The sequence below is a fragment of the Pteropus vampyrus genome, unplaced genomic scaffold (assembly GCF_000151845.1).
Source record: "Pteropus vampyrus isolate Shadow unplaced genomic scaffold, Pvam_2.0 Scaffold91, whole genome shotgun sequence".
Classification (NCBI taxonomy): Eukaryota; Metazoa; Chordata; class Mammalia; order Chiroptera; family Pteropodidae; genus Pteropus; species Pteropus vampyrus.
This window is the reverse complement of record NW_011888872.1, coordinates 5061871-5073940: the sequence shown is the minus strand read 5'-3', so window position 1 is coordinate 5073940 and position 12070 is coordinate 5061871. Positions and strand designations below refer to the sequence as shown.

At 38.5% G+C, this 12070-nt stretch overlaps 2 protein-coding genes across 2 annotated transcripts in view; one reads left to right on the top strand and one right to left on the bottom strand.

Annotated features, from left to right (window-relative positions):
* Positions 1 to 2924, top strand: part of EML6 (echinoderm microtubule associated protein like 6) — a 274207-nt gene extending 271283 nt beyond the window's left edge. The window contains exon 42 of the mRNA XM_023532868.1: positions 1917 to 2924. Within this exon, the coding sequence (XP_023388636.1) occupies positions 1917 to 1941 (25 nt within the window). The 3' untranslated portion in view covers positions 1942 to 2924. The remainder of the gene's footprint in view (positions 1 to 1916) is intronic.
* Positions 2925 to 4008: 1084 nt separating this feature from the next.
* RTN4 (reticulon 4) overlaps positions 4009 to 12070 on the bottom strand; it is a 70621-nt gene continuing 62559 nt past the window's right edge. The window contains exons 8-11 of the mRNA XM_023532836.1: positions 6139 to 6208; positions 5600 to 5646; positions 5346 to 5404; positions 4009 to 4977 (exon numbers count right to left, since the gene is read on the bottom strand). Of these exons, the coding sequence (XP_023388604.1) occupies positions 4935 to 4977; positions 5346 to 5404; positions 5600 to 5646; positions 6139 to 6208 (219 nt within the window). The 3' untranslated portion in view covers positions 4009 to 4934. The remainder of the gene's footprint in view (positions 4978 to 5345; positions 5405 to 5599; positions 5647 to 6138; positions 6209 to 12070) is intronic.

The following is a 12070-nucleotide window of genomic DNA, read 5'->3' as shown; positions in this document are numbered from 1 at the left end:
AGGGGAAGGGAGGTTGGAGGGTGGACAAAATGGCCACAAGTGGGGCAAGAATGAGACAGGAAAGCAGTGAAAGAAAGGCTGGCCGACAGATATGCAGACCAAATGGGAATCTCATGAGTGAAGGAAGGTTCTGGGAAGAGGGATTTGAGTCCTGAGGGGGAAGTGGTCCGTCGTCGCTGGGAGGAGTAGGATTTCTTAGCTGTTTCCATTCACTTTTGCTCACAGGCCAAACATAAGCGTTACTTTGGTCACTCAGCTCACGTGACGAACATCCGTTTCTCTCATGATGACAAGTATGTGGTTAGCGCTGGAGGAGACGACTGCAGGTACCAACCTCATTAATCTGGCGCCAGTTCCCCAGACCCGGACCTCACACCCTCCCCTTTCCCACCTCCTGTGTCCTGTGGGTCGGGGGATGGGGAGAGGCTGAGGGAATAGGAAATAGGAAATTGAGTGAGTCTTATGAGAACTTCACAAGTAAGGTTATTTAGTCTGGTGACTCCCAACCCAAATCCTGATGGGCCTGTCTCCACTGCCCAGGGACTGGCGAGAAGCCTAGGGCATGTGACAGCTGCTCTGAGCTTTACTGAGCGGAGGAGCAGGTGGGGGAGAGGCCCAAGATGGCCAATTTCAGTAAGAATTCATGGTGTCATCATCACATATAATCAGGAGGTTAGAATAACATTGAACCATGGGTCTTTTGACTCTTAACTTTGAACTGATCACCAGAGTTCTTAAGATGGATGATTAATCCACAACCGAGAGGTTTCAAAATAATACTGAGCCGCAGTCACCCTGAGAAACAAGCAGGGCAAGTGTTACCCAATTTTACACATCAGATGAGGGGTGAAGCCATTAGGCCCAGTGCTACTTAGTAGCAGCAGGAGAACCTCAACCAGCTATTTGGACTCCGGAACCAGGGCTGCTTTTGACCTTAACCTCTGCTCAGTATAAAACACGCACATTGTTCCGTGAGGTGTGACTGGTCTTCCAGTGTCTGGGAAGCCCCCGACCAGCCTGCTCTAGAGCTGACATCAGTCTCTTCAGCATTTCTACGGCAGCCTTCTCCTCACCCTCCACCAAGGGCACTTCCCGTTTGGAGTGCGGAGGACCAGGACAGGGTCACTCCAAGTCATTCAGCTTCTCCACACCTAATGTAGTTGAAGGTCTTTAACATAAATATTGGTTTCTGTCCAGCTCAAGCAAAATTCTTGGGGTAGGGGGATGAAGAAGTGCATGCACTCCAGATGATTTTTGGTGGTCTCAGTGAGGCACCATAGAGAATTTACCAAGAAAACGGCCCCAAAGGATGCTGATGGCCTGCATGGGAGCACCCATTTCCAAGCTGCATTGCCAACTGCTGCTGGCACTTAGAGCCCTTGAGATAGTACTGACAGCAGCTCCCTGTGGAGTGTAAACACTCATCCAAAGCAACACCGGCCAAATGGTGAACAAGCCATCAAATAAGAAACATAAGTGAACTGGCCACCCCAGTGCAGGAGATATGAGGTGACTTTTGAAGAGTAACCTTTAAAATGCAGGGCCCCTAGGCCTTTGTGGCCATGGGAGCTGTTGTGATCCCTGGCTCTGAGCTGAACACTAGAAAGGGCTCTCCTACTTGAGTGGAGTTGATAAAACCCTTTCAATAGTAACTGCCGAGAGAGAGAGTATAAAGTCAAACTGCCAAGTCCTCACATTCAGCGCAGACACCCAGCCTGCTGAAAAGAGCCAAACACAACAAAAGACAACAGACCTTTTAAAAAGACACTAGGTCTTTAATTGGTAGCAAAAATTGACATCAGTATGGTCAGTAGATCACCTGAACTTGACTCTGGAGCACTTGGCAAGATTGTTTTTTGTCACTTGACAAAAATATGTCCAGCCATGTAAAATGACTGTTCGCTCTGCTTTTTCAGTGTATTTGTGTGGCGGTGTCTGTAAATGGCAGAAGCCTCTTTGTTGCTGCTGCTGCTCCCAGCCAGCACCTGCGGAGGCAGTGACAGGGCATCTCCTCACCACTGGCTGCTGGGGAACGCCCCCAACGCTGCAGGCTGCACAAGCGGGTGCTGAAGGGGTGAGACTGCTCCCAGACTCGGGGGTCTCCAAAACTGTGATGCCAAGAAGGAAGGTCAGTTCTGAAATGTTAAGACCATTTGCCTCTGTTCCCGAGACTAAAAACTATACGTACTAATGGCATTGACAAAATCCTGTCTGATAATGTAGCCCACTGACAAAATTTAAAGCCTCAGTTACCCTAACCGATATGTAGCTTTTAATTTGCATCAAAACTTTTACAAAAGATGTTTTGCTATTATGTTTCTATATACTTTAAAAATGTTCATTTTTACAAATAAGTCAATTGAACAAGACAGCTTAAGTCAGATGCAGCGAAGTACTAGAACTATTGACAGCCTCTGTTCTTCACGTTTAGCTTTCAAAACCAAATGAGCCATGTACAAACAAGTTGAGAAACTTAATTTTTTAACGTTTCATTTGCAGAGTTTTATATCCATTAAGTGCCTTTGAAAGTTTCCAGTTGTGTGGGCTGCGGTCTCACCTCCCACAAATTATCTTTCTACATATGGTGCTAAAACTTCAAAACTGAGGAAGGCTACAGGACTCTTAGCAGATTCCTGGTCTGTCAGCCATGTCATGTGTTTTATGTCAAGGCTTCCTTAATGAAAGACATCATTTACTTGCTTGGGAAATAGTGGCTATAGGAAGATGAGCAACGAAGATGAATTCAGGAGCAAAGGAACAGAATGGGTTTTCATTATGTTTAGTGCCAAACTCACAAAATCCAGAATAGAACTGAAATAAAAACCAACCTCTACTACAAAATATAAGCAAAAAAAAAAAAAAAAAAAAAGCTCAACCTGGTCCAGGAGGATGAGCTAATTTATCTCGTTAAATCTAAGACGGCAGTAGATGAAATGACTTGAGGTTTACCGCTCCCGGAGTGGGGTTTGCTTGACACCATTAGTTTGCTTCTGGTGAACTATATAGGTCAAGTCTGGATAAAAAATATTCTCTGCAGAACAAACTAAGCCTGAGCAATATTTGAGAAATCAAGATTATAAAATAAAATCTCGCTTAGTGTTCCTCGGAGTTGGTTAGATAAGAGAATGTGACTTGGACAGTATTAACCAGAAGACGTCTCTAAACCACCTCAATCACACCTTATACTTGGCCAACCACTACAGGAGGGGGCTGGGGCTGATGGCACACCTAAAGGTGAGGGGCCGGTGACTCTGAGCACATATATATATATACACCAATGAGTCCTGGTCGGTGAACTAAAATTCTGGATCTTGAGTTACTGGCTATTTGTAGATGTCAGCTTAGAGAAAAGGTGAAATGAAGCACTTTCAATTAAATAGATTAATATTTACCACAGAAGTGCTTCAGCATTCTAAATGGATCAAATCATTCATTAAGCTATTTTTATATGCCAATTTATTAATGCCTTACATTAATCCACTGATAGGTTGTTGAGCCCACAGTCAGAGTCCCTGTGCAGTCCTAATTGTTTTCCGTAACCATGTGACTGGTGATGCTGAGTGATAACCACGTCTGCCTATACTGTACCACTGACCTTTCATACTGATTCAGTCTTGCATTGAAATAACCAAGTGAAAGAACTGAACAATGATGACATGTACAACTATATTTAAAGAGCAATAGTGTCTGTGTCAAGAAAACGTCTTAAATCATATTAGTAAACATTTATATGGTATGATTTTATGTATGTTCATAAATCTTGCACTGTATTCTATGTTAAAATATTGGTGCATGAATTTATTTTCAATTATCAAAGTATAAAAATACAAAATTTAAAGACATTTTGGTTATGTGTCAAATTTAATGTTTTCAAAGCAAGCACAACCGCACTGAGTTGAAAATCTTTTCTAAGAGTACAAGCTACCACTCACTGCTTGAGGCAGTCTACCCGCTTTGCGTGCATTTTTAACTTGCTGAAGTTTCATGAAACAAAAATACCACACACACTTTAAGTCTATAAGCTTTATTGCTACTTCGCTTTTACAGTTCACAAGGCATTCCACAGATTTAGTTCAGTACAGCTTAAACCACAATTGTATAAATCTTCATAATTTCTTGCATAACAATGTTTGATATTTGCAAACAACATTTTTGGAAGCATTAGATTCAGAGTTTGTGACAAAATTAACTATGGTAAGTCTGTGCGATGAAATTTATATGTTGAATTCTATGTGCATGGCATCGTTTCACGATGAAAACAGAGGGCAGTGCTCCTAGAAATAGTTTTTCTGCTCATGTATTTGAAACTACACACATAACCAATGACTGAAATATCAAGCACTGTAGGGCAGCTGAAGGGTAAAGGTCTAAGCTTTGTGAAACACTATATATAGATATATATATATCATCTATATTTACTTATATTGGCAATTAACAGTAAAATTCACAATACACCTAGAACATACCAGAAAGGCAAGCTTTTTCACACCTGCTTTACTGGTATGATCTCGTCTAAACATTTCATTTCAGAAACTCTGCATCAATCTACACGGACCATACACAGTACACGAACTGTGAAAAAGTTTTTTTTTTTCAGTTCCACTTTCTCTGCAATTCCCAAAATACAGCAAGATTACTTGCAACAAAGTATAACATACAGCTTTCTCAGATCTTTGTTTATTCACCAGTGCCTCATATAGGAAAAACAAATATGATTACGGTTTAAATCCATACATAGCAGCTTACAATACTTAAGATAATGAACACATGGCAGTCAAGACAGGTAAATTTTCCTCAGACACTGCATTGCTCAAAATAAAGATCTGTGAAACTGCAATGTCAAGGTTTCAGTCTTCCCTGACCCTCCCCCCATGTAATCAAATGAACATCCCCTTTAAAGATAAACTCCTACTGTTAATTATTTCTGGTTTTTTTCATTCAGCTTTGCGTTTCAATCCAGGGATTTTTGCTTGGATTCTACAAATGAAAAGGAGGGGGAAAGGTCAATGTAAATATTTTAAAATTTATGTATTTTCTGTTTCTTAAAATGCTGTCCTTCAAGAACTACTTAAATATTACTCAGCTTATACAAGAAATGAAATCCTATTGTCAAACTACAATCTATAATTTTGCTACCTTGGCCTCATGTATTAGATTTAAAGCCTTAAATACACACAGTAAATGTAGAAATCAATTATCTGAATGTTAGAAAAAAATCTTTTGGCAATTCTTTTGCACTTTGGAGCTGACAGATTTGCTACTATGTCTGAAATATGAAAATACTGCACTGTCCTCAAAGTCCAGTGTACCTTAGTAGAACAAAAAAACAGATTTTAAATACTTACTTAGCCATAGCATCTTTAACATTCTTATTTGCAAGTCCTAGGTAATGATCTATCTGCGCCTGAAAGAGGTATAAAAGATTAGAAAATTACCGTTGCTAAAGAAGCTGGTTATTACTATGCTCCAACAAATTAAGGCGTAAGCAACCACCACAGTTCTCATTTTTATAAGACTTGGGAGACTGGCACTGATACATTTGTAAATTCCACATAATAAAGTGAATTCTGTATTCTGAAACCTACAGTTAGGAAATTACCTGATGCCGTTCATAAATAACAGGAACGCTGAAGAGTGAAATCAGAGCTGAAAAAGCAAATACACAACCTTTAAAACAGACAAGCATGATTTAAAGAACACTAAAAAGCCATCAAACTGACGATACTTAAGCTTGCCAGGCAGAGTTCCCAACGAGTAACACAGGATCTCCTAGATGCACCTGCTGGTGGGCAGCCACTCTCAAGCAATGAGTTAACCAAGGGAGGCTGCGAAAACCATTCGGCTTCAATTCATGTCAAACAGACGTTATCAAATACAGGTGCCCCTGGTTAGGTAGATTTATGACTGTACCATCAGATAAGGCCACCCTTGATCTGATTTTTCACTGCTAGCTGGAGCAGTCTTCAGGAACTAAAGTGGCATTTCCATAAACAACATCAGCTCTTTAAAGAGATCACAACCGCAAACATACATCCTATTTCTCCTACGAATAAGGATATTATCCACTAAAAATCTCTTACATTCCTTGCACACAATCTTTTAAAGCAATTTTTCATTCCATTGCTTTTGTAGACTTACCCAAAATCAGTAGTGTCAGACCATTGAACAAGGCACCAACATAGGTAAATACCCACATCAACACTGCAAACTGTAAGAAAATAATGTTACCCTATTAAAAACAAAATGCAAGTAAAATTTCTTAAGCTTTCAAATAAAAACATTCCATCTAAATGCCAGCCTACTAGAGGTATATTCCTTGGAGACTTCATAAAGTAATACAGATATTTCACTTCTAAGTCACCAGTCTCAACTGAGAATTTTAGAATCCTAATTAAAACAACAGATTTGGTTCATTTTCTCTGGACTATACTACCAAGTGGTTGATTCTATTTGAGATCAGAAAACATGCCAAAGGTACACCTTACCCCTCCAGTTCTCAATACAGCATTTAGCTTTTAAATGGGAAGACTGAAAAGATATTATGAGAATTTGCTATTAAAACTGATTTTAAACTACTAACGAATTAAGTGCTTAAAGATCTACATGAGCTGAATAAGACAGATGTTAAAATCTCATATACCTGATTAAGTAACAATGGGACAGGGAGTACTTATTGTCAAGGAGACTATATTTCAAAAATATCACACACACACACACAAAACCCAAAAATATCACTAGCATTTTACTAAAGATCAGTCACTGCCTAAAGATACACGTTTTAACAGCCATACTTAACCCCAAGAATGAACTCCTCACACTTTATGCCTATTAATAAAACTGACTATTATTCTTTAGCCCTGTCTCCTTATTTAACAAACGTTAATAGAATTCTTATGTTAGTGCCAGGCACTGTTTTAAAGGCTTTACACATATAAACTCATTTATTCCTCTTCACTTTATGAGGTAGGCACTATTATCATCACCAGAGCAGATGCCAACACTCAAGAGTGCAGAGGTTAATTAATAACTTGCCCTAGGTAAGATTTTTCACTGTCCCCGCCAGGGGCTACGACTCACTAAACTCCTACTTCAGTAATCCTGGTCTCAAAAGCTGTTTTTGTTGTTGTTGTTGTTGTTGTTTATCATCAAATAAGGCAGTCTGGGAAAGTGGTTTCATTTTGAGAAGTCCTTTATTTCCTCTCCCTACTTTAGTTTATTCATGAATGGCTGGACAAGAGAATTTTGAGGTTTTCTTCCAGTTCTAAAACTTACTGACATCATAGAGTACCAGAGACTCAATGACAATTCAAAGCAGTTCTTGAAGACTTTTAAACACAAAGTCAGTGTTTTTTATTAAATATTGGATTTTATTAAATATTCATCATCAGCAATTCCTTTGCTACCAATTAAAAGCCTTCACGTGTCTGGCAATCACTGGGCCCCATGTAGCAGGTAACAAACATGTTATCACCACGACACTGCCATCTACAGTGATTATTTAGGCATATATAACGCGATAAATGAAGAGGGGCGGAGCTAGCACTCCATCATCCAACGAAGGGAATGGTAAAGTAAGGCAGTTGGATAATAAACATTTTAGGTTTTGTGGGCCACAAGGGCTCTGTCACATATTCTTTGAATATTCTTTGACTATCATTTTTTAAAAATGTAAAAACCATTCTTTAGTTCCCAGGTTGAACAAAGCAGGCCATGGGCCAGACAGACAGTATAGTTTGCTGACCCCTGATCTAAAGCATATCTTTCCTCATATATTTATCCATTCAACAAAATCTGATGGAATGCCTACTATGAGCTGGGTACTGAGCAGTAATTATATGTTCAAACTCTAGTAAGCATACTTACTACAGGTAAGGAGGACACATTGGATTCCTTTACCAACTGTCAGTTCTACAAAGAGCAACACTCTGGCTACCCCTACAACTGAATTTAACTCAGGTGCAAGTGAGCAAGTATCAAGCATTCTTAACATCTGTCAACTGAAAAATAAAAAATTAAATGTTGTCCTGGTCTTAGCAACTGCTGTAGAACTACTGGTAAAGGTTTAAAGCATGATTCTAGTTAGCAAGCCTTTTCCCTCTCACATAGTTTTGCAGACTCCTATTGCAGAAGCTAAATATAACTTCTGCACTTGAGCAAGCTTACTACAGAGCAACAGAGCTTTTTTCATCTATCACCATCCACAAGTCTAAAGGAAAAAGAGTCCACCTGCCACATCTTAGAAGAAACCGCTTTATCAATAAAGATGCCTTACCATGACAGAATTCAAATACTCACACACACAGGCAAAAAATAAGTCCTAATTTGGTCATTAAGTCACTAACAAGGTCGCATTCCAAATCCACAAGGAGAGAAGCCTAAGACTTCACACCTAAGCTATCTAAGGGGCTCAAGTGTCACTGTATTTGCCTCTTGGAAGACACTCTTCCTAAAAGCCAGGCTCTCTAGAGGCAAACGCAGGGTCAGAGAGAGGCCTCAAAATGTCTGTGGGGCCACAGAGATGACATAAACACATGAGGAAGCCTGGGTGAAGACTGAGGCAAACATATGCAATCTCCCTCAAGGAGGCACCCATAACCCAGCTCCAGACTGTTGCCATGTAAGTATTACGGGCCAATGTTGCCAAATTTTCCCATTTTAAGAGAAACCCCAGAAATTGACATTTTTACGTGCTGTCATAGAATTTTTAAATGTTGCAGCTAAGTTTGGAGAAAAATTAACACTTCAGATGCCCAAAACAAAAATACTGAATTAGGGTTTCTAGAGAATACACCAAAGGAAGAAAAAGGAGTGGTAATAACTAGCATCTAGCAATTGCACAATTATTCTAACTTATACAGTAACAACAGCAACTATCAAAAAAGTTCCCAACGAGTAACACAGGATCGTTGAACAGTTCAAAAAAGCCCGGAAGTACTGTTATTAACCCTAAAGAAGAAACCAAGATCCAGAAAGATTAAGCAAGTGGCCAGACCAGAAGTCACAGTGATCTCAAGTTTATCTGATTCCAGAATCTATCTGCTGTGCTGTATCACAACAGAATCATTTAGAGTAACCATTAATGGGAATTCAACAAAAATGTGCACGCTATCATAAAGAAGCAGAAAAAGGTCAAAAAACACTTAAAAAAAACCCCAAAAAACAAAAAGGCAGCTTTCATTCTGGATCTACAAATTCTATGCTATTCCGTGGCAAATACTTTGCAAACCTTACAGCCGATGCAAATTTACTCTGGAAGTCGAAGGTCATCTCTCTGAGACTTGAGGAAAGAGGGCCAAAGTACAATGAAGGTCTAATACATACTAAAAGAGGGAAGGGGCCACGTCTTGTTTGTCTTTTGTCCAGGGGAATAGGGAATTCAATTTAACTGCAGATTTTTATTAGAAAATGTCTCAATGGAGGTAGAGGACTTTTTTCTTTTTTTTAATGGGGAGCTTAGGGGAGGGTGCTTAACAGAATTTCAAATATTACTTTGGCAATTCTGACATTTTCAAACTTTTCCTGCATTTTTAAACACTGAAAAGTATTTGTCCTTTTTTGACCTCTTTAGAGCTTCAGCCTCATTCATTAATATCACTTTGACTATCTATCTCTGTTTTCCTTAGCCCATTTCTCTTCTAATTTTTCTGTGAGCCAAAGAAACCAGAAAGGAAACTGTCAAAGTGTATGGTTAATAACCTCATAAGCGCCAGCGGGCTAGATTTTAATGTTCTTTTGGGTCATCTATTTCTGGAGTTCGGGCCTCCTTTTGCTCACTTTCAGATTTAAGATTGTATTCTAGAACATTATGGTTACCTGATCAGGCAACCATGGGTAGAAATCTTACAATTTTAACATATTTTCACTTCAAGTCACAGAACTACTATCATACAGAATTTAGTCATGTAACAGAAGAAAATGAACATTTGCCTAAAACATCTGGTCCTAGTGTCTAGTAAACAAAATTAGACTTCTTGAGATTTAAGTTTCAAAAGGTAGGAGGAACCTTCTAATAAAGCTCAGAGCCTTACTCCAGAAGCCCCAACGCTGAGCCCAGCAGGGACTGCCATATGCTTTTCTTTTATAATAGGGAGGGGAGTGGGAATGGGGAGAAACTATAGCCCAGATTTGACAGCTTAATGCCACAAATTTTTAAAAACGTGATTCTCCAGGCAGTAGCCCCAGAAAAATTAAATCACAATTTCAGGGGATGGGCTCCCTTCCTTTCCTCATTCCCAGGTATCAGTAAATTTCATAGCTCTCCAGGTGGTTGCAATGTACAAGTAAGACAGAGAACCACTGTTTCAAAACAAAAGCCCCTATCAAAGATCCCTTGCACAGAAGGTCAATCACAGAAATGGAATTAATCTTTAATTTAAATTTGTTCAACTATTTTATACTAGTTTTCCAGTGGTAATGGGTGTTCTTTAAATAAGTCTGACAAATATTAGGTTTAAGTTATCCAGCCTCTTTCCGACTTCTCAGGTACTAATGAACTAATACATTGGACTCTCCAAGAAAAGGATACATAACACAGCGTTTGCAACCTAACTTTACTAGAGAACATATCTCCTTTACTTCCCCTTTCATTCATTTTCCTCCTCCAACTTTATGTCTGGCACTCAATCGAACAAATCCCCACTTTACAAATTATAACCTTTAAAACAAAGCCTGAGGACTGGTCAAAACATTTGGCTGTGGTGAAATTTTATACTCTTTGAAATAATATCTACTAAATGGAAGTAGGAATATTTTGTCAGTGATTCTGCCCGTAACATTTTAGACTAGAATTAATCTTTTGAGAAATGGTTTAGTTGCTCAATCTATGGACACTAGAAATCTTTTCTAGGATTTAGATGTAGTTAAATGCAAAGAAGCAAAAACAAAACAAAACAAAAACCCTAAAATAATTACATGGAATTTAAAAGGAGAAATCTGTAGAACACATTTTATGTTACTTGTCCAAGTCAACCACCAGGAGACCTAGACCGGGCACAAAGATAATTAGCATCTGTAATCGGGTCTTTTTCATAAGGAGTTTGGAGTTTGGTTATTTCTTTGATCACATTTAAAAGAACAGGCTCCTCCCTCACACTGCCCCCCAAAAGGTAAATAAGCAAGAAGAAAAAGTTTCATGTGCTAACAATAGTGACTTTAAAATTTTCAATTTCTCAGGAAGACGCTTTCAAATAGAAGTAGTGGAAATTGTGACCCAGAATCTAGAAATGGAGAGTTATAGACAAACATCTTAAATTTTTGTTAAAAAGCTATTATTGTAAATAAGCCAGAGAATGATATAGTCTGCTTTCTAAATGAAAACTTTGAGACTAATTCCCACTGTATTTTCTTGAAATTAAGGTAGTTTCCATTTTTCTAGCTACGTATTACATAAAATCAAATTCCAATCAAAAGCTGCTTCTGATAAAATTTTAAAAACTAAGTGTTCCACGAATTCATCTGGCAACTGGAGAGATTGGGGTTATATATTAGCAAACTTTCTGGATTTAAAATCTGAATATAAGGAAATAAAATAAATCAGTCTAACTTGGCAAACTGATTTTTCCTTTACATTGAAAAAGTTAAAAAAAAATTTTAGAAAACCAATTTTTTGCTTGTTTTAGGGAAAAAGAACATAATAGGACTCTCCTACTAGTTGCTGTGGCTAAAAGGCAAAAACTAGAGTCAGAAGAAAAATCATTTTCTTTTTAAAAATGCTCTATATAGACAAAACCTGTGAGGGAGGAAGAGTGGCAAATGCTCACGGAACTCTCTCTAGAAAGGAAATACAGTTAAGTCACTTTTATAAAGAGCCAAGAGTGTTAAGTTTTTTATCAGTTTTTCTCAATAAGATATGTAAAACAAGTATCCTATGATCTATAATGACCTTAATCTGTGGAAATGAACAGATGGAATCTGTACTACTCACAGAATGACAGTAAGAAGAGGTTTAACTAAATCCCCCCGTGGGGTAGAACCACAAGGTTTATCAAGGAAGACCCTTTATATATATTATAGAAGTGTGCATCTGAATTACCAAGCACTTCGTACCATCACTTTTGTATCCAGAGAAAAA